This window comes from Cryptomeria japonica, chromosome 10 (assembly GCF_030272615.1).
Source record: "Cryptomeria japonica chromosome 10, Sugi_1.0, whole genome shotgun sequence".
In the NCBI taxonomy this organism is placed as follows: Eukaryota; Viridiplantae; Streptophyta; class Pinopsida; order Cupressales; family Cupressaceae; genus Cryptomeria; species Cryptomeria japonica.
The window spans coordinates 877,322,730-877,345,972 of NC_081414.1; the positions used below are offsets into that span (position 1 = coordinate 877,322,730).

The 23,243-nt window shown below is 37.4% G+C and overlaps 1 protein-coding gene across 1 annotated transcript in view; it reads left to right on the top strand.

Annotated features, from left to right (window-relative positions):
* Positions 1-15,568, top strand: part of LOC131052022 (anaphase-promoting complex subunit 6) — a 257,194-nt gene extending 241,626 nt beyond the window's left edge. The window contains exons 14-16 of the mRNA XM_057986630.2: positions 3,660-3,759; positions 14,972-15,007; positions 15,107-15,568. Coding sequence (XP_057842613.1) covers positions 3,660-3,759; positions 14,972-15,007; positions 15,107-15,202 — 232 coding nt within the window. The 3' untranslated portion in view covers positions 15,203-15,568. The remainder of the gene's footprint in view (positions 1-3,659; positions 3,760-14,971; positions 15,008-15,106) is intronic.
* The last annotated feature ends 7,675 nt before the right edge of the window (positions 15,569-23,243 follow it).

The following is a 23,243-nucleotide window of genomic DNA, read 5'->3' on the forward strand; positions in this document are numbered from 1 at the left end:
TCTTGTGGGAATCTTAAAATTTAATACTGATGGCTCTTCCCATGGGAATCCTGGACATGTAGGTATTGGAGGTATAGGTAGAGGTGATGATGGTTGTGCAGTTTTTTTCTTCTCTATTTATACAGGGCAACAATCCAACAATCTTATGGAGGCCCTAGCTATTAAGATTGCTGTTAAGCGAGGTTGTTCTTTAGGATGGGGGAAGATCATTTGTGAGTTAGACTCTCAGATTGTTGTGGACATGTTGAACAAACAAAATTTGAATGATGTGAGTTGGCAATTAGCCTCTGTGGTCAGACAGATTTTACAAATGTGTAACACATTAGAATTTGTCTCCTTTTGTCATATTCCCAGGGAGTGGAATAGAGTGGCTGATTGTTTGGCCAAGTGGGCTTCAAAGCATGTTGATGGTTGGGATTTTAGTGGAAGGGATGGTAGACCTCATGATTATCTTGAAACTTTAGATAGGTTAATGCTTGAAGACAGGATGATGCAAGAGCACCTTGTGGTGTAGGATCAATTTCCCTTTTATGTTTGTTTCATTTTCATTGTCATTTTTGAGGCCCTTTGAGGCTCCGGATGAGCCTGGTTTTTTGTGTAATTCCAAAGTAGCTAGCCTTCGGCCCTATGTTGTGGAACATCATCTTTCTGAGGGCTTTCCGAAAAGGTATTATCATTGGAAATCCGACAATCGGATCTATTGCTATGGTCACTGGATTTTGTAGTGGCGGTGTTGGTGGTTCCTTTAGGATCCTTTTAGTTTTTGTTGTTGTCTTGGTGGGCTTGAGGCCTCTTCTTTGTAATTCTTTGATTTCTGAATAAATCTTTACCCTCTTTTTTCAAAAAAAAAGAAAAAAAATTTAAATAATTTCAATTTATAAATATTAAGAAATATAAATATTTAATTATTAAAATTCATTATTTATATTTTTAAAAAAATCAAATTTACATGAGGGGAATTTAACCATGAGATTTTTATCATTTTTTTTTTCCCTTGACGAAATTTCATTGGAGTTTTATTGTTACTCAGTATGACATAATTATTAATTACAATGATAAATGCCTTTAAATTTAAAAAAACAAGAAGTTTTTTGTTTTTTTACATTTTTTTAAAACAATTTTTCAACTTTTTTTTTTAAATCCAAATTTTTCCCAATTTTTTTACAATTTTTTTCCAATTTTTTCAAAAAATCTTATACTTTTGATTTGCAGATTTTTCCCCCAAATGATTTTTGCTACTTTGGTATTTCTTGTTATTGTTATTGCTTGCAAAAGCGTTTACTGATTAGTTTTGGCTGGTGCTCAAATCATTTTTCAATCATCTAGTTTAATGGAATCAATAGGCCTTATTGGTTCAATCTGCTGTTTCTAAGCTTTCAGAATCATTTTTAACTTGATTTTGTACTGCTAGTCATTATAGATCATTGTATCATTATTATGAGGTCTCTTCATGCCAAAATGCAGCCATTTGCCATCTGTGATTCAAATCCATAACTTTCTCAACCAACAATTTATGGTGACTTGGATTCGAGCGAATGCAAGTGGACAGGTTATTCATTTATGCAGTCTGAATACGATTCAAAATTTGCCAAAGCGGTTCATATTGTGGATTTCCTGCAGATGATGGCACAATTTTCAATCAAGTGATCAACATATCACTGTTTTGCTCTCTCAACATGCCTTAGGTACCCAGCTACGTCATGCCCTGTGCATTCATTTTGACAAATTCAAGATGCCTTTAGATTTGATATCCGCCTTTAGGGAACTAATATCATAGCCATCATGTACATCATGAGAAGTTTAAGGCCTCTTGCAAAAACTATGAAAGGATCTCTCCCCTTTTGTCAACGTAATTGTCTCTAAATTAGCAGCACTACACTAGAACAATTGCAATAGAAGGATGAAGAATGTAGCTGTTGAAAGTGACAATGAGAAAATGATGTAGCAGAGAAACAGAAGATGATTTTTGAGAGTGGTTGCCATGTTACAATCATTCTGGATGAAGATTGAAAGAATAAGAAGGTTTGAATTCGTGCTTTATAATTGTCCTTGGAAGCCATGAATGCCAGTTAAACAATGAATTTTGAAAGACTAAAATCGAACAAGTTAAAGCATGGAATTTTGAATTTTGAACCTTCCATTTACCACCCCACTTCTTAGAAAGCTGATAACTATGTTATTGTTTATCAATAAACATGCCCGCCCGAATATCCATATCCACTTTATCCTTGCCAATCACAATCCACTTTACCCTTGCCAATATAAATGATTCTATCCAAAGTCTTATCAAAATTATGGAGACAAAAACCATAGAACTAATGAGGTTCCAGGAGTCCTTGATTGTGCTACTCAATAACCTTGAAGGAATAAAATACAAATGAAGTGCCATTATTGGTTGCTTTAGAAAACAAGAGGAAGTAATTACTATTCTCAGGCATTGTTGCTGAAGTATCCTCAATAGGTTAGAAGTGATTGAAAGGATTCTGAACATTGAAAGTTCGAGAAGAGAATATTGGGGGGCTGCTCAGCAATTCCAGCAGCAGCATGCAACTCTCAAAAGACAATCAAGCAACACTAAATTCAGCCTCAGAAACATCATCAACCCTATGGAACATACCTAAATGTTGGAAGACACATCATTGGATGTGGGCTTGGAATGGGGAATGATGACTAGCCATTGGATGTGAGCTTGGAATGGGGAACAATGATGAGCTGCTGGTCCTCAGAATGGCAAAAGGCATGGCCTTCTCAACAGGAATAATTCTTGAAAGTATGAAAGGGTAGTGATCTTTTTCTGTTATGTTCATTACTTTAGCTACCTATAAACTTTCTACTATTCTTTTATTGTAATCTTGCCACGTGGACCACTCTCTTTCCATCTCATACTTTCTTTGGTTAATTTCACCTTGCTTTCAAATCTCCTCGTCTATGATGGGCTTTGACCTTTCAAAGGTCTTTGTAAACTTCCCAATCTGATGATATGACCTGAATTAGGAGTTATGTAAATGCACTTCTTCACTTTTTTGACATCATATATATATATATTGTTCTTGAATATTAAAAAATGCTGTGTGAATGTAACTACATATATTATATATTTTGAAGCCAATTCTTTACTCCATCTGTCCAGATCTATATATATAATGGCCATGTTGATACTTGCTGCTTCGAATTTTCATTTAACTACATACATTATTTGTAAAATCAACATTTTCAAGTGCATGCTTTTTTCCATCTGTCCAGGTAGTTAATTAGCTTAGTTGGAATGTATCAGGTTCATAAATTATTGACGTTTTCATTCTGTAAAGAAGGTAGTTTCTGCATCTGTCCAGTTGGTTAATTTGATTTTTAAACTTGTCTACTGATTCATTTGTCTTTCGTGTTCACTGTTGAGAAGCTGCCACTGCTAATTATGGTATTGCTATCATACTTATCTAATACTGTAGTGAAAGTTTTTATACTGATCTATGATCTACTGAAATTTAATGTTTTGTACCTGTCTAAATTGTTAAGTGTATTCTCATGTATTTCTGAAACCTAAAAAATCAAGGAACATCTAAAAACTCAATTTATCTGACACTTAAGAAAAATATTGTGGATATACCCACCTCATCTTTCTGTTTTCTATAACCACACTGAATTTGCAATTTTGTTCTCAGACGTTACCCTCTAGCAATCAAATCATATGAGAGAGCATTGGACCTTTGTTCAAGGAATGTGAGCACCTATGCCGGTCTTGGATATACATACCATTTGCAGGTATCTGTTTCCGTTTGTCTGAATTCATTGATATGAAATGAAATCCACACAAAATAATGTTATCTATTATGAATTCAGTTTATGTGCAAATGATCATATTGATAGAAGCTGTGATGTAATTTTGGTCCTATTTTTCTTGTTTCTTTGCAAAATCAATGAGGCATATAGATGTATGGCTGCCTATTATGCTCAATTTGTGGTGCTTGAAGCATTTGTGATTTGAGTGATCAGAGACAAAGTGACATGAATTGGACTTGGGAAGTGATTGGATAAGCTGAAGAAGAGTTGGTCTTGAAACTGTAGAAAAACTTAAGAACTTATCATTAGTAAACAAGTTAATATTACACGAATACTGAAATTCACAAAAAATGGAGACTTTTGATTCCACGGTGTGTGAAATCCAAGCTTGAAAAACTCGGATTTTGCAATAACTCGGCAAGGCCAAAAAATTTTAAAAACTCGGCAAAAAACTCAGCAAAACTCGGCAACTTTATCGAACATTTGAAAATACATTTTTTTTTTATATATAATTCAAAAACACACATTTACACCAAATTTGTATAACATATATGATTTCCATGATATATAAATCAAATTTTTTTGGTAATACATAGCAACAAATGCAAGTATCATAGCATAAACCAAAAACCAACTGCAACATATGAATAAGAGTTCAATACATATCAACGTATCATAGTGACAGTCTCATAGAGTTATAGAGTCATAGACCACAAAACAAGAACCTCTGAAATTCTGATTACATATCAAGTTCAAAGTTTGGTATCAATGAAAATAAGAAATCATCAATTGCGTCTACGACTAAAGCTCAAAACAGATTGTGGCCGTTGGGTGGGTGGTGCTGAAGTAGTGGCAACATCCTCAACACTAACAGGTGCCTCTGCTGCATGATCAACCTCCTGCTCCTCCTCACGTGCTGCCACTTCCGCATCCCATTCCTCTCCTGCCCTCTCCAACTCACTCAGCTGCTCATTAGTAAGGAATGGATCCAAATCATTATCAACATCATCAGGAGAAGCAACCCATTCTGCTGCATATGGATCAATGTCATCCAAGTCAAGTGCTTCATGTGAATCTTGCCCTAGCACCTTCTTCTCATGTAATCGAATGTTGTACCGCACATAGACAAGATCATTCAAGCGTTGTTGAGTCAACCTATTGCGCTTTTTTGTGTGGATGTTCTCAAAAACACTCCAGTTGCGCTCACAACCAGAAGCACTACAAGGTTGTGATAATATGTAGATGGCCAGCTTTTGAAGATTAGGCGTTGTGGCACCATAATCTTCCCACCACAAATCTGCAAGGATACAAAATGTGATTTATAACTTGTAAAGATTTCAATAATCTTAAAGAGAGAAATAAATGGTAAAAATTAAACATATGTTTTTTTTTACCTGGTCGTAAGGTGGCTCTCCTACGTTTGCAATCAGGTGAAGAAAACAATTCCCCTAAGGCCTTCTTATAACTCTGCAACTCATCAAGTATCAGGTCTCGAAGGATCTCATCATCAACTAATCTCCGAATGCATGTGTCAAAGCCAATTCTAACCTTTGCATCTGCTCTGAAACTCGGAGAGTAAAAAAACTTGGGATTCAAGAAGTAGGCAGCAGCATGAATATGTTGGTGGAGTTGATGGTTCCACCTCCGATCAATTATGCGCCATATGGGTTCATACTTGGTCTTGTTTGACCCATACAAGTGTTGAATCGCCTCTTTGGCTTTATCCATGGCTTCATATAGATACCCCATGGAGTTATGATCCCCATCCACTATTCGTAGCACCCTCACCAACGGTTCCGACAACTAGATATAAAAAATCTAACAAAATCAGCAGATTGAAATATTAGAAAATTAAATAATAAATCATCAATTAAAGTTTCAAAACTTACATTGATGATCTCCTCCACTATCTTGGCAAAATTAGTATCAAAAATGGCAATCACAACCTTCTCTGCTTCAGGCTTTGTAGCATAAGGACTCCCCAACCATCTTTCACTCACGAACATCCGCTTCAGGTTGGGCAATGTAGCAAGTATGCTCTGCAAGGTGAGGAAATTGGTAGCAAAGCGTGTGACCCCCGACCGCACAAGATCCTTACCTTCAGTGTGCTCTCTCATAAGATTCAGGACCCATGTGTGATTGTAGATGTATTTGGTGATGTTCCTTCCATCTTCAACCACTTTCTTTACCCAACTTAGTTTCCCTATGTCCTCAAGGAGCAAGTCAAGACAATGGGCAGCACAAGGGCTCCAAAATAATGTTGGATGTCTAGCCATTAGAAGTTTGCCGGCTGCCACATATGCAGCTGCATTATCAGTCACAACTTGGATGACATTCTGCACTCCCACATCCATCACCACTTCATCCAACATGTTGCACAAGGTCTCCGCATTCTTCACTTCATTGGAGGCATATTGATTTTAAAAATACTAACTGTCCTCCTGAAGCAACTAGAAAGTTGATGAGTGTCTTATTCCTACCATCTGTCCATCCATCAGAAAGAATGGTGCAGCCATTCTTTTCCCAAATAGTCCTTTGCTCTTCCACTAATGCATGAGTGTTTTGGACCTCATCCTGCAATAACGGTCCACTTACCTCGTAACGGCTTGGGGATTTGAACCCCTTACCAGCCACAGTCAACGCGGTGACCAATTGGTCCCAAGATGGACTAGAAATAGCATTGAACGGAACATCGTTGTAGATAAAAAATCTAGCACACGCCACCTTGGCTTGTTGGTGAGCCTCTTTATTCCATGCAGTGCCAAGCAATCCAGGTTGTGCACCAGGACTGTTACGTGGAATAAAGAAGTTTTCCATGTTGCTGTCCAAAGTTCCCTTTGCTCGTATCCGTGGCCCAAGGGAAGAACCAGATGTCCCCACATCTGTATGTGACCCCATGGAACTCAAATCTGCCCTTGGGGCTGCCATTGCCTCTGCTGTTCTCTTTTTTGTTGCCTTCCTTTGATCATATGCTTCAAGCGTTGCTATTGCATCTCTCGTAGCCTCTTCAATACATTCTGTACAACTTGTGGTATCTCGGCATTGAATTTTTGCAAGGTGATATTTGAACCTATTAATGCCACCTTTTACAATTTTTTTGCAATGGTTGCAAAAAACATCTCCTCGTTTTGGACCTGGTCTCCTATGTTTCCAACAAGGGTCTCTCTTTTTGCCACCGACTTTAACTGTAGAAGCTGAATCCATTTTCTTTCAAAAAGATGTGGAAAAGAACCTAGCAAAAGAGAGGCAACATTTAGAGATAAATAACATTGTTACCAAAAAAAATCACGAACATCCAAAAATTACAATGACTGTATAACTGTATTTTATTTACAGTCATCTATTAATAGATGACTATCTAAAATTAAAAATTTTAATTGGTTGTGTATTTTTTTAAGTTTTTAACTTCAAATTTAAATTTAAATGAAATACTTTAATACACATTGACATTACACAGTTGAAAGTCATTTCAAATGACTATGAGTATTTCAGTATTTCACAATTGACTGTGTAATACACAGTCATTAATTACAATGTACATTAACGATTAATGTATTACACAGTCATCAGTCATTTGAAAATGACTATGTATTACACAGTCATTTCAAATGACCGTGTATTACACAGTCATCAGTCATTTGAAATTTTGAAATGACTGTAATGACTGTGTATTACATAGTCATTCGAAAATGACTGTGTAATACACAGTCATTTCTCATTTGAAATGACTATAATGACTGTGTATTACACAGTCATTTCAAATGACTGATGACTGTGTAATACACAGTCATTTGAAAATGAATGTGTATTACATAGTCATTTGAAATGACTGTGACTGTGTAATGATGACTGTGTAATACACAGTCATTTGAAAATTTGAAATGACTGTGTATTACACAGTCATTTGAAAATTGAAATGACTGTGACTGTGTAATGATGACTGTGTAATACACAGTCATTTGAAAATTTGAAATGACTGTGTATTACACAGTCATTTGAAAATTGAAATGACTGTGATTGTGTATTCGAAATAAAACAATACAAAAAGATACCTGGTCGCGCGTGCAAATGCAAACAATACACAGTCATTTTGACTGTGTAATACATAGTCATTTTGTCATGTCCCCTTTCTAGAGTGGACATCGGAGACGGAGGAGTTGGCCTATCATTGGAGTCTCGTAGGCTAGCAGAGGTTGATTGGGACTCATTCAGTGCATATAGTGATTGGATTTTGGCTTTACAGGCAGTTTGGAGCCAGTTTGGAGCAGTTCCTAGATTTTAGGGGGTATCCCTAAATTTTAGGAGGTCGTGACAGTTGCCAGTCGTGAGGTTATTCATGACCTTTTAGATGGTTTCAGTTTCAAAGAGATTGGGCTTGTTTCCTAAATTTTAGGAACATCCCTAGATTTTAGGGATGAGACTACCAGTGAATCCTTGATTTCCGACTTCAGTCACAGACAGGTGACAGGATGATTTTAGGGTTTGTAATGTCAGTTGGGCATTTTGTGGCTATTTGGGTTATATTTTTAATATTTCCTAAGTTAGCGTTTAATAATTAAATAAGGCTAAGTTGTTAGCCATTTTGGAGTAATAAGGGGATTTTTGGTCTCATCTGGATGCGCATCCTATTGTGTGATAGCTCGTTGGAAAGATCTTGAAATTCTTTAAATCTTTCTCTTTGGTCTCAGGGCAATTCAGTGAGCGGATTTCTGTCTATGGGGAAAAAGGTCATTTTCTAGTAACATGACCACTTTAAAATAAGAAATTATAACATTTCCACTAGACCACGCCACTTGGAGACAATTAGGGTTCGATTTGCAATTGAGAGGGGTTATAAGGGGATAGGAGCTTCATTCTATGATTATCTTTTACACATCTTACATCTTGGATTTGAGATTTGGCTCTGGAAGAGCTTTTCAGCATCTGGGACGCCAACCCCAATGCCTTGCCTGTTTGGGACGTAGCCCCCAATACAGTGGTTTGGATTTGTTTGCAGCTATTAGCATCTTGGAGATTGTACGGCATTCTTTCTGGAGGTTCAGCAATTCTGACAGAGTTCAGCGTGGGGTTTGGGGTTTCTAACCAGTTGGGTGTACTTGGCAACCATACGGCTGTACCTGGCAGCCACTTTCCTTCCCACGTGCAGCACTTGGAGGGCTGGAATCTTGCCACAACTTCATTCCTAGTTATGTTACTCTTTCAGCATCCAGGTTGGAATTATTCCTGATTGTAATCTTCCTGAAATTATTGGAAATCTTCATCTGGTCAAATATTTGATTTTATATTCAGAAATCTGCCTTGAATCGAATTTGTTTTGGCTGTATATGAACTTCATTTTCAGTACTTTGTTCATGTACTTGTACTTCATTATTTACTTGTTGAAAAATCATCAAAATACAAAAAGAATTCAACCCTTCTGCAACTTCTGTCTATTTCTGAAAGAAAATATTAATAAGCAGGAAAAATCAATTTAAATAAATAAAAATTACAACAGATTGGTAAAAGAGATCAATCAGGGATCTTTCAGTGGTATCAGAGCTTTGATCTTGCCAGCCTGTTGGGTGAAGATCAAGAGTTCTAATTCAGATTTGAGTTTAGTTTGGTTGAAAATCAAATTGGACATCATGACAGGGTTGTTTAGAAATAAACAAGCAGGAAAAGAATTTGAACAAACACCTTCAAGGAGTTCCAGACAGTCTAAGGGTACAACTCCTTCAACAAGTACAAGGAGAAGGTCTCCTGCCAAGACATTCAATGATATAGTTATGAACAACTATGATAAGTATTGCTCTCTTCCTAAAAAGATACGTGACCACCTTTCCTTCACACAATTCATGGGTGTACCAGTTGAAGATGACTTGATGTTTTCAAGTCCACGTCATCAACCAAGAACAAAACAAGAGTCAATTGAGAGCAAGGGAAGCAAAGGAAGAGGAGCAGATATGATGTTTACCAGTGAGATTGGTAGGAAACTATTTGAAGATTTTGAGAGACATGTAGATCCAATTGGTGCCTCTTTGGTTGGTTACAACGCTGTCCCATCATTTTTGGTGGAAGATGTGAAGGAAGAGTTTGTAACTTCAAGCAATACACAAGACATTCATGAGAGGTTTGATGAGTTTTCAGATTGCCCAAAGACTGATTTTGAATCAGCAATTGATGAAGAACATGAGGTTGAAATGGACAGCGTAAGTTTGGATTCATTTGTCACACTACTTCCTCTTCTCAATTGGGAAGACCATGAGGAAAGTCGAAATTTAATGGTGTGTAGTGAATCCAAAGATTTGTCACCACAGTATGATCATAATTCTGAAGTCCATAACAGCAGTGACATAACTTATCTCCCTCAAGATATGACAGCCTTTGGTCATGAAGAGAATAGAGATTTGCATCCTACATTTGCGGGTGCTTATGGTACAAGCATGGGTTATGCTGATGCAAATAATACAACTCACCATAAGTCTGATTTTGTGTACTTTGGGGCAGCTGATATAAAACATTGCCAAAAGTTGAACGAAGATTGGTTACATAGAGCTGCCCAAGCAAAAACGCTTGCTGCCCAAGCAAGACACCACCTCCAAAGAGTCAAAGAGCGTCACAATCGGTTAGATGATGCAAGGATACAAAGAGAATCATCCATTAGATCTTTATTTCTTCCAAGGGAAGAAAAGGACAGCGAAGATATATTGAATGGAAATAGAAATCAGTTTGATTTTCTGAGTTTGATCAGCAATTTTTCTTCATCTAATGAGTCAAATTTGAAACCTTGCATTGAGAACATTCAAGTTGGGAAGACTAGGTGTGAAGTTTATGAGTTGTTAGGTGGCATTCATAGTGTACCAGCCACTGAAGGTTTATCCATGTTGCAGAACAAAAACATCTACTATTCATTTGTGGACTTGTCACCTCTTTCATATGATAGGGCAGCGATGTACTTATTAATTGGTGACTCAGTTTTCTTAGATGTGATAGTGGGCTATGAAGATCAGCGTGTAAGAGACTATATTTGGTGCATGGCTAAACAATATATTTATTTGGCATCCTCCAATGAAGACATACTAACTTGTGGAGAAATTGGGCAAGTTGCAGCCGCTGATCAAAGGTTTTGGAGAGGTTTCCATCACACTTTGCTTGTTGGAAATTGTCTTATTGATGGGTCCATTTCAACATTGAAGATTGGTGGTATTTATGGTTTCACAGTGGCTATAGAGAGACACGGTATCGACGATGCCTCTTACTATCATTGTCTCTTCATGACAGATGGATGTGGATTTAGTTTTATTTGGGATCCAGGTGTTGATTCATTTGATACAGCGTCTTATAGGGATTATAGTATGTTGCTCCAGATATTAAGATTATATGGCACTTATATCAGAGGAGAGCAGCAGGAGCAGTTTATGTCCTACAGGTGGTTTGTGTGGGATCATGGTATAGACATGTGTAGTACCTTCCTTTCGTGGATCCTACATGGGTTGCTTCACTTCAGATGTATAGATGTAGTCGTGGGTGTACAATGGTTGTTGACACTTGGACGGTATGTTCAGAATATCACGAGGATGGAGCTGGAGTTTACCCACTATCCATCTCAGTTTATCGAGCAGAGTGGGACGACAGTTGATCCACAGGTTGATTGTCATCAGCTAGCTGGCGTGGATGAGTTATGTGATGTTACTCCTAGTAAGTACTTTGAGCCAGTTGATGTGGCAATTTCACCTGATTCTCTAGACAGGGTGATTGTTTCATTGCTAGTTGGTGATTACATATTTTTAGATGCCAGCTTGGACAGTGATGATTTTAGTCAGTATTATATATTGTCTAGTGAGTTGGCATTAGATCTTCCGGCACATCAGCAGCAGTGTGTGGCAGTTGTGTGTCACTTGTGTCAGATGGGGTCAGATCACAGAGGGTCTTCCATGGATTGGCATTCATTGGATATTATGACGGATGTTATGCATGTTGGTGATCACAGACACACTAGTGGTCTTGGCATTTATGGATATTTGATCTATGGAGATGATATAGTTTTCCATTGCTCACTTGAGGTATTCAGCGGGAGCTATGCTTCGCTCTGGGACCCAGACAGTGTTGATTTGACAGCACAGGTGCTTCAGCATTTTGAGGAGCCATTCCAAACCGGGGCATTGCATGTTGTTTATATCAGAGATGAGCAGCAGTTACATGCAATGATTTGTTTACATCTTATTTGGGATGGTGGAGGATTGGTGTTTCAGTTGCTTGTGGGCAAGCAACTCCGAGAGGGGAGGCTTGTCATGTCCCCTTTCTAGAGTGGACATCGGAGACGGAGGAGTTGGCCTATCATTGGAGTCTCGTAGGCTAGCAGAGGTTGATTGGGACTCATTCAGTGCATATAGTGATTGGATTTTGGCTTTACAGGCAGTTTGGAGCCAGTTTGGAGCAGTTCCTAGATTTTAGGGGGTATCCCTAAATTTTAGGAGGTCGTGACAGTTGCCAGTCGTGAGGTTATTCATGACCTTTTAGATGGTTTCAGTTTCAAAGAGATTGGGCTTGTTTCCTAAATTTTAGGAACATCCCTAGATTTTAGGGATGAGACTACCAGTGAATCCTTGATTTCCGACTTCAGTCACAGACAGGTGACAGGATGATTTTAGGGTTTGTAATGTCAGTTGGGCATTTTGTGGCTATTTGGGTTATATTTTTAATATTTCCTAAGTTAGCGTTTAATAATTAAATAAGGCTAAGTTGTTAGCCATTTTGGAGTAATAAGGGGATTTTTGGTCTCATCTGGATGCGCATCCTATTGTGTGATAGCTCGTTGGAAAGATCTTGAAATTCTTTAAATCTTTCTCTTTGGTCTCAGGGCAATTCAGTGAGCGGATTTCTGTCTATGGGGAAAAAGGTCATTTTCTAGTAACATGACCACTTTAAAATAAGAAATTATAACATTTCCACTAGACCACGCCACTTGGAGACAATTAGGGTTCGATTTGCAATTGAGAGGGGTTATAAGGGGATAGGAGCTTCATTCTATGATTATCTTTTACACATCTTACATCTTGGATTTGAGATTTGGCTCTGGAAGAGCTTTTCAGCATCTGGGACGCCAACCCCAATGCCTTGCCTGTTTGGGACGTAGCCCCCAATACAGTGGTTTGGATTTGTTTGCAGCTATTAGCATCTTGGAGATTGTACGGCATTCTTTCTGGAGGTTCAGCAATTCTGACAGAGTTCAGCGTGGGGTTTGGGGTTTCTAACCAGTTGGGTGTACTTGGCAACCATACGGCTGTACCTGGCAGCCACTTTCCTTCCCACGTGCAGCACTTGGAGGGCTGGAATCTTGCCACAACTTCATTCCTAGTTATGTTACTCTTTCAGCATCCAGGTTGGAATTATTCCTGATTGTAATCTTCCTGAAATTATTGGAAATCTTCATCTGGTCAAATATTTGATTTTATATTCAGAAATCTGCCTTGAATCGAATTTGTTTTGGCTGTATATGAACTTCATTTTCAGTACTTTGTTCATGTACTTGTACTTCATTATTTACTTGTTGAAAAATCATCAAAATACAAAAAGAATTCAACCCTTCTGCAACTTCTGTCTATTTCTGAAAGAAAATATTAATAAGCAGGAAAAATCAATTTAAATAAATAAAAATTACAGCAGATTGGTAAAAGAGATCCATCAGGGATCTTTCACATTTCAAATGACTGTGTATTACACAGTCATTCGATTAAAATTTAAAATGACTGTGAATTCGAAATAAAACAATACAAAAAGATCACGAATAAACAAGTAAAAACCTGGTCGCGCATGCAAATGCAAACCCTACTGGAAATCGCGTGGCGTTTTTTGCCTTCCGGAGCCGCGAAATGGAATAAAGACTTAGGTTTTTTTTTTGCCTACGACTTAAGTCGCGTTTTTCTCGCATTTTGTGCCGCATTTCGGGCGGGTTTTGGCGATTAACGACGAGTATTTGTCTTAAAAAATCGCGGTGACTATATGAAAAAATCGCGCCAAGTATTTCCGCGATTAACTCGCGCGCCATTATGGATCGCGATTACTCGCGAGTTTTTTAATGGCTCGCCGAGTTTTGCAAGTATGGTGAAATCTATCCTTGTGAAAGATATGAAGTGCTTCAAAATATAGGGTTTCCTTACTGCATCTTGTTTGTATACTGTTTTTCTGGATTAAATAGGTATTTCATTTTTCAATTCAGTTTAAACCAGAAAAACAATCTACAGACTAATTCTTGGTCTCTTGGGAGGAAATAATACAGTTCTATTGACATACCCCCAAGCAATTCAATGTGATCAGCGTAAGAGTTAATGACCCCACCTTCCTGTTACCCCAATGCTTACCCCAATTCAATTACCATCAAAAATTAGAGTTGAAAGGATATAGAGCAATCTGCTATCAAACACACTAAAGAACAGCCACAAAGGAACCCAATACATTATGTTAAGGATGAGAGATGTTTTGACTGTGCTTATTCAATCCCTGGTTAACTTTGTATGTCTGTTAACTTGCTCTACATAAGGAATATTACTTATTGCACGGCATCTGAGTTGGCAAGTCTTTTACTATGATCAAGTGGGAGCACAAAGAGCTCCAGCACAGGACCAATTGGTGCCATCCAGTCTAGAGTTTTGGACTGAATTTGGTTCCCTGTACAACAAGACAAACCATACAACCATTTCACTACTCATCAACCATGGAATCTTGTGTGTTCAAGGACAAATCATGCCGAATTTGCTTCCCTATGCTTCAAGACAAAACAAAAACCACTTGACTACTCATCAACCATGGAATCTTGTGTGGTCTAATGTGTTAAAGGAAAAATCATGACTTAGCTTTGGGCAATGGTTGTATTATCTTCTCCAAAGCCATCACTAATGAATGTGGGCAGAAAAAATAATTACTATGCAGAATTGCTATGCCTGGAGGATGTTTTGACCTTTCCTTCTCTGTAATAGCCCTTTGCTATTGAGGGGTGGTTGTAATTTATGTTAGTTGTAGGATATAAATTTCCGCATTGAGCTCTTATTGTAGTACTTTGTTTGTATGGTTAATGTTGAAGAATGTTGAAAAATCACATTATACAACACCCAAATATAAAATGGATTTTTTATATCTTAAAATGTCCTAATAAATTATTCTGGAAAATAATGAATATTGAAATTATTTCTGACTTTATTTCTGTTTTTATTTCCAGAACAAATTTGACGATGCAATTAATCTTTACCACCAGGTTTGTTTTCCTTATCGACATTTGCTTATCATTTTCACTTTTTTGTTCTATATCTCGTTGATTTGTTGGTATAACATGGAATGTTTGGTGGCGTGACAGGCTCTAGCATTGAAACCTGATCATCAATTTTGTGGCGAGGTGTTGACTGTTGCACTTGGTGACGCATGTCGTTGTGCTGACTTCCGTAGCAAGTGAAATTTAAACTATTTTTGTCTCTTATGACCTGTAAATTCATTTCTTAATGATTTTTATTCTGTGGTATGTTCATGCATACACGGGTTCAAAATGGGAGGAATCACAGACATCCATGTCTTGGGTGGAGATATTGATGTTAACACTCGCTGGTGTATGTTGCTTCTTTGACTTCTTTGTCAAGTGAAAAGTAAACAATTTTGTTCTTTTATTACCTGTAATATTATTTCTTACATTAGTTTTACTCTCTCGTCTGTGTATACATACACAGCTCCAGAAGAGGAAACGCAGACAGCCATGTCTTGGGTACAACAACATGGGGATGTAACTATTTCGGTATCATAAAGATGGGGATGTCTTATGTTGCAATGCGTATATCTATTAATACACTTCTTTTCCCCCTGTTGAGAAAATAATAACAAAATATATTTTTAGAAAGAACAAGGATAAATATCTTAAGCTGTTTAAGGATATCTTGCATGGCTTTGCAAGAACTTAGGTATTTAGTTCATGCATATTTGTTGGCGTATAATATTTTTCTTTTGTAATATTATATCATCATATACATATGTTAATTAATAATATCTCACATATAAGGTGGTTGGCTGGGTGGTTAATTGATTTCCTTTGTCAAACTGATAATTCTTTTCTATAATTGTTTTCTAAGATCCAGTTCAGTATTAGAGGAATAGTTCTGTCTGTGGTGAAATAAATTATCTGTGTTGCAAAACGAGAGAAGGAAGTGAATTAAGTGAAGAGAGAACAAAGGTAATGAAGAGGGAGTTTTGCAAGCTGATTTTGTCTCCAAGCTGTCCCTATATTGCCATGTCTAGAAAAATGTGAGACCAATGTGGAGGATCTGCGTTATGGATAAAAGAGCCTGTTAGTTAAACAGGCAAACACAACATAATTACATCAAAGCTCTGCAACAGTGGAATTGAGATGTATCAGAATCTCAAATCGTGGGAAATAGTAGTTAATGAAAAAATGGTATGTGTAGATCGCAAGGTTTTTTTTTTTGTATTAAATATAAGGAGTAAAGCAGTACATAAGTGTCATACAAAAAGAATATCCGTGAGCCAGGGCACCCTGGCTATAAGAGTAAAATAGAAAATAGATCCACTAGCCAAGACAAAATAGATGAGAGTATGAGCTTTGCCCTAGACTACGAGTACAAAAGCATCCCTATATAAAGAGAGACTATACATATTTAGTCTGCAGTCCTATACAAAGAGAGACTACACAAAAAGCAGATCTGTGCATTACAAGCCGACACATCAGGATCTATCAAAAAAACAATCATCAGGGGTTGATCCAAGAAGTCCATCCCAAAGGGCCTTCCATCCATATCGCTGTCCTGCCTTCCTGGAAGATCACCGGGATAGCAGCAAAGGTTTGTTGTCTTCTGAAGTCATAGACCTCCCTGATTATGGTGTCCAGTGCCGAGGAGAATTAAGTACTTTCCTTGATATGCCTTGACCATGAGTATCCGTGTGATAGTTCTGAGATGTATATTCTGACAGAACCTTTATCTAGGAGCTTGTCAAATTTTTCTTCTGAGATCTTTATGTATAATGAAACCTACAAAGCAAGATTATGATATATGAGTCTCCCGAGAGGCTCAGTAAGCTCCCTTCCTCTACTCTGAAACTTATCCTCATTGTAACTTTTCCAAATAGTCCATAGAATTTCACAAGTAAGAATACACTAAAAAAGATTAATATCTTTTCTCATTCCTTTAAAGAAACCATGAATAACATCAATATGAAAAATACCAGACTGAAAGTAAATGCCAAACATACTCCAGATTTCTCTGGCAAAGATGCAATTAAAAAATATGTGAGAAATATTCTTAGGAATTCTACATAGAGCAAATAAAAGAGTTGTTTTACAGATCTTTGATAGGAAACTTTTGTAAGATCAATAACCATTTGAAACATTTTAGCTTAGGTAAAATAGGAGAGAGCCAATGGAAAAGAAATACCTTCTGCCAATCCTCCTTAGTGTACTGCAAGCTCCAAATGGTGTTAAGATGCACAAAAATACCATCATTAGAAAGTAAAGACTTATAAATCAATTCAATGCTAGCCTTGGTCAGAGGGGGCCCATTCATTCATGTGTAGGAGGACCTGTCCTCCCTCACTACACATGGAATGGATAGGTCCAACCTGTCACATGCGACTTTAATCATGGAATAAGTCCTCCCATTGGAGTGGGGGATATGATATCTGAGTTGCAGAATGTCCCACGGGATAAGAACACCATCACATAAAATATCATTAAAAGTATGAATACATTTGTGTGCCCAACCCTTAGTTGAGCATCCATGGATGAGAGCTAGGGGTTTGCCATTATGCAATAAGTTCCACCAAATAGAGTTTTTTCCAACAATCGTATTGTAGCCCATTGTTAGCAATAAAATGCCTAGTATATTCCTAGGCTTTCCAGATAGTTTTGAAAACGGGGGATCTTGCTAGGGATATAGTGAATCTGCCATCAATTAAGTCAACAAAGGGGAGTCGTGTCCATCCTTTGGGTTGTTTAGGAATAACAAGACTAGCATTGTTTCTCACAAGGATTTTCCAAGGCTCATCTCCCTCTAAAACACAGAATATCCATTTAGCTACGAGTGAGATACCCTGAAGGTGAAGGTCCTTAAGTCCTAGCCCGCCCATGCACTTGTCCAGACAACACCAACTCTATTTGATAGAGTGCCACTCCCTGTTGCCTTTACCATCAGACCATAAGAATCTTCTAATACTCTTTTGAATATCATTAATCTGATAATTACAAAACATCCAAATGGATGACTAGTACAAAGTGGAGGATGATAGGATCTTCGGATGGACTTGCACTTTGCTTGCAAGAGAGATATACATCTTGTTCCATTTGTTAAGCTTATGTTCCAATTTCGTTTTAACCCACAACCACATATCCTTCAAGTTGGGGTTAACCGCAAAGGGAATGCCCAAGTATTAACTTGCTTTGAGGGATCACCCCATTGGAATTCAAATTTGGAGAGCCACTCGGGAGGGGTGTCATCCCATCCCAACAACATGGATTTTGGGAGCCGAAACCTTGGCTCCTGAGGCTTCACAAAAGATATTCAGTTTGTGAAGAAGGGAGCGAAAGTTATCTTCTATTAACTGTAGAAAGAAAGTTGTCATTTGCAAATTGTACATTGATCAAATCCTTATTGTTGGGAAGGCTAATGCCTTGTACTTTGGGGGAAAGTGAAGCATCCTTGAGTAAATAGAACATAGCATCAACAACTAACACAAAGATTGCAGGGGCAAGGGGGCATCCTTGCTTGATAGATCTGTTGAGAGAAATACTTTGCAATCGTGAGCCATTAATATCAATTTGAGCTAAAGCATCTTTAAGTAGTACCTCCACCAACTTGCAGAAATCTTTAGGAAAACCTAAGGCATCAAGCATCATAAGTAAAAATCTCCATTCCACCCGATCATACACCTTTTCAAAATCAATGAGAAACTTAGCCACTTTTTGATTGGTGGTGTTTGCCCAATTCATAGCTTCCTAGCTTGTGATCAGATTCTCAAGGATGTATTTGCCCTTGATAAAACTGGTCAGAGTGTTACTCACCACCTTAGGAAGGACAATTTCTAATCTGAGTTGTAGAGTCTTGGCTAGGATCTTGTACAAGACATTGAGAAGAGTTATAGGTCTCCAATTCTTGACAAGTGATTTATCCCCATCTTTGGGAATAAGTTTAGTAACCCCTTTATTGATCTCTAGACCAAGAGTTCCAATGTTAAGAGATTTTTGATAAACTTGAAGTAAATCCTTAGAGATCCAATCACAATTGACCTTATAAAATTCAACAAGGAGCCCATTTGGACCATGGGCATTGTCGTTACTTAGACTCTTAATGGTCCTCTTGATCTCCTCGTTGTCGAGGGGCATGCTAAGAGAAGCAACATCTAATTCTGATACATTTTTAGGAATGAGATCTCTGCATTGTCTAAGAGTGGGGGTAAACTGAGAAGGGTCCCATTTTGAGGTAAAGAGGTTCTCATAGTACCAGAGAAAGGATTTTGAATGTTCTTTGAATTGGCTAGCTCCACACCATCCTCCCAGATCCTATCAATCCTCTCCTTAAACTCCTTCTGTCTGAGCATGTTAAAGAAGAACTTGGAGCCCTTATCGCTATGTTGCATCTAGTTGAGTCTAGCATGAACTTTGGCACCTTGAGCTTTCTTGTGTTGGATGTTTATGAGTTTATCTCGAGTAAGAGTAGCTGCCAGGGCACAATCAGGATTGTGGGGGTTTTGTTGAACCAGAGCTTCCTGAATGAGGAGTCTCTCAGTGAGCTCTTTCTGTTCTTTCCTACCATTCTTAGCAAACTTGGTGCCTAAAGTCTGACAGAGAGCCCTCCAACTCTCTACATTCCCGTTCCAATTGTTAATAGCATAGTGATCTCTAAAGTTCCATTTACTGATTTGCCTGACTATGAACAAAGCATCCTAGATATCTTGAGAATCAAGAAGCCTAACATTGAGCATGAAGTTGTTAATCCTTCTGGGAAGAGGGGAGGCGCTAGAGTTAACTGTAATGTGAGCCATGATGGGATGGTGGTCTGAGAGAGTATATCGAATAACCTTGATCACACATCCAGAGGGATCCAGATTGAAAGAGCAAGCAATAGAGTTTGCATAGAAACTATCCAATCTCGAATATATCCTCTTGGATCCTTGTTGGGCATTGCACCAAGTGTACCAAATGTGGTTGAGCTCCTTTTTTTGCCCTGGAGGGGGTCAAAGAGGTGAAGCTTATTCTTCATCCTATCTTAGTATAACTTCTCACCACACTTCCAGTCCATGTTAAGCCCACCAACCTTATCTTCACCTTCTTCAATCTTATTAAAGTCTCCTCCAAAAATCCATGGAATATTAGCGAGAGTAGACAACCATTTCCATAGCTCTATCGTGTCTATGTAATCATTTGGGGCGTAAATAAAGCATATGCAACTTTTGTGTCCATCTTTCTCCAATATCACCCTTGTAGCTCTATTGCAAGGAGAGGATCCATTATCTACAATCAGTGACAACCATTTCCTATTAATCAAAATGATTGCACGACATCTACCTTTGTCATGATTGGTGGTGAAATGAATAGGATCCCTCCAGATGAATCTGAGATTTATCTCTAGTAGAAATTTGGAGGCTTTAACTTCTTGTAGAAGCAAGATATCCAAATTCTTATGCAGGTTGAGGAATCCCTTGATAATGAGCTTTGTATCAGGGGACTCAAGACCCCTAATGTTTTAGGTGATGAGTTTAGGATTCATCACAGACACAATCAATTAGGAATATCCTTGGTAGCTTTGAAGCCACTAAAGCATTTGGGAACATCGCATTTATTGTTCTTTCTCTTAGAGAGGGGATATCTTCTTCTTGCCTAATGGCCTCCCTCTCTTTCTTTTAATAACAATGAAAGGACCTTCATCGTCTGTGGTAAGGGTGTCCCCATCTTCAGTCTCCACACCTGGGGAGAGCTCCTCATTCTTGGCCACATCGATGGACAGGGATTTCTGCTCCCCAATAGGATCTTCAAATAAGAGGTTGAAAATGACTTGAACAAATTGATCAGAAACTAGAACCTCAGGGGATATCAATGTTTGATTATTAACAATGGGCTTGGCCTTGATGATTTCATTACTCTCCACCTCTCGATCACAAACAATGGGGAGAGGGTTTTGGAGAGATGATGAATCTTTCTCATTTAAACTTCTCTTGTTAGCAGGGTCAATGTTATTGGTGTTAACAGTAACCATATGTTTAGCATCCTTATTAACATAATTAACAAAGATTGTAGATCACAAGGTTTATAAACTCTAAATTGCAGAATACTAGTCGCAAGTTGTAGAGTAATACTATCCAAAACCCTAAATAGGGAGATACCAGTCATATATACTGGTGCTTTTGGTTCATATTTATGAATAATGTTGTCATGTTTTATTATAACTGTATGTAATGTCTAAAATAGTTACAACAATGACGTCAAACATCAATCTTATTAATTTTCAAGTTGAAAGAAGCTGAAAATTTCTTTATGAAGAGAAGAGGACTCCTTGCATCCAATAAAATGGTTTCCAATTTTTAAAATATAATAGTTCTAACACTATCCATTGAGAGCATAATTATTTTGTTTGGAAAAGCAAGGTACAAATTTAATACGAGTTTAAAGATTTGTGGCATATAGTTTATGGAAGAATCATTAGAGTTGCACAAGTTGGAGTCAATTAGGAATTGTATGATAAGAGCCATTAGAAAGTGAAATTGATAATTTTGTTTGTTGTTTTTTATGAGGTTTATGTTGGAGTACAATACCACTAAGAGGTGGGGGGAAGGTTAATCAGTGGTATACCAATTACAAGTGACCTTATATAGAATTTTAAATACTTTGAAATATAACAACTATGAGGACAAACATACTCAGTATCAAGAACTTTGATCAACTTAAACCTTTAACATGATCAACCATAATGAAGATAAGCATAGAACACCATTTAAAAAAGAATGATACATGATGGATATGTGTTCATGCATATCAAATAAACTCGGAACACCTTTAAAATTGAAGACACATGATAAGCAGATGAACGTGAGATTCAAGCACATTAGTAACAGTAACAACTCATAACACAAATAATGTCCTGAGTGGAAAACCCTCAAGGGGAATAAAAACCACTTGAAAATGCCTCATTGGCTTATTTAGAAAATGCCTCACTGGCTACAATGTGTCTCACTGACATTTAAATGTGCCTTATAGGTTACAATGCCTCACTAACGATGATCAATCTTTCTCACTGACTTGATCATTTTAACTTCACTATACATTTCTGAAAAGAGAATAATTCAACTACAGAGGATCACTCTATTTCACTACAAATCACTTTCATTTTCAATCTGATACACTTAGTATACTAAAGATTCATTTACTAGAATCTTTAAAATATCAAATGTACCAGTTACAATCTGCTTTGCATAATGTATGTAAAACTCTTATTACAAAAAACAGATTATGCTTTCATTCCTTTTGTAAAACCTCCGAACACAACAATGCCAAAGCATTGTTTAAATAAACAACTGTAATCACCAGATAAACCACTTTCAAATTGTACTAATTAGATAAAGCACTTTCAAACTATATCAAACTATCCCATATCGAGTCATCAAAGTGACTCCACTTGTTAACTTCATAAAACTGTCTTTTAAGAGACAACAGGTTATTTAACCTTAGAAACTGACTTCACTGTAGTTTATTCACCTTACCCAAAATTGGGTTAACAGTATACACAAACTCAAATAAAGAGACTATATACATACATAACATTACATCATAAACCCAAATGAAACGGACAAACCCGACACCAAACTAGGTTTAAGATAAGAAACTTCACATAGGTCGAAAACATGACTGTGTTTACCCTTAACAAATGCATATCAAATATCCCCTTTCAGTTAAGAAACACATATACCTGACTCACCTCAAAGAATGACAACAATGCATATCAAACGTAGCCATAACTACAAATAAACAATAATGGTGACCTATTAACTGGAGTTTATACCCGACCACAACAAAATGCAATTTGACAGTTGACAAAAACTGAAACAATAATTTTATTTGTTATCAGTTAACAAATTTTGTCAAGAACTAAACAATAAACCCTTTGTATTCGAAAACAAAGAAACTGAAAGATGCAAACTGTGTTACCAATTTTAGAAATTGAACACAAAAAAAATACTTCTTTCATGCTTGTACTACTTCCTCTGAAATCAAGTCAATCGAGCATTATCTTGACGCAAAGATCCATTGAAACCATCATTGCTTGGTAAAACCCTAAACTACCCGAGCCATACGAAATTATGATGCCAACAACAAACATTCCTTTACATCTTTGGCGCCCAAGAAACTTCCTTCGTTCAAAAATATGTAACATGTGCAAATAATCAAAGCCTCAAGTCCGATTTGCAATTTGTTCAAACCTTAAGACACTTTCGAGCTTTTATTTCCA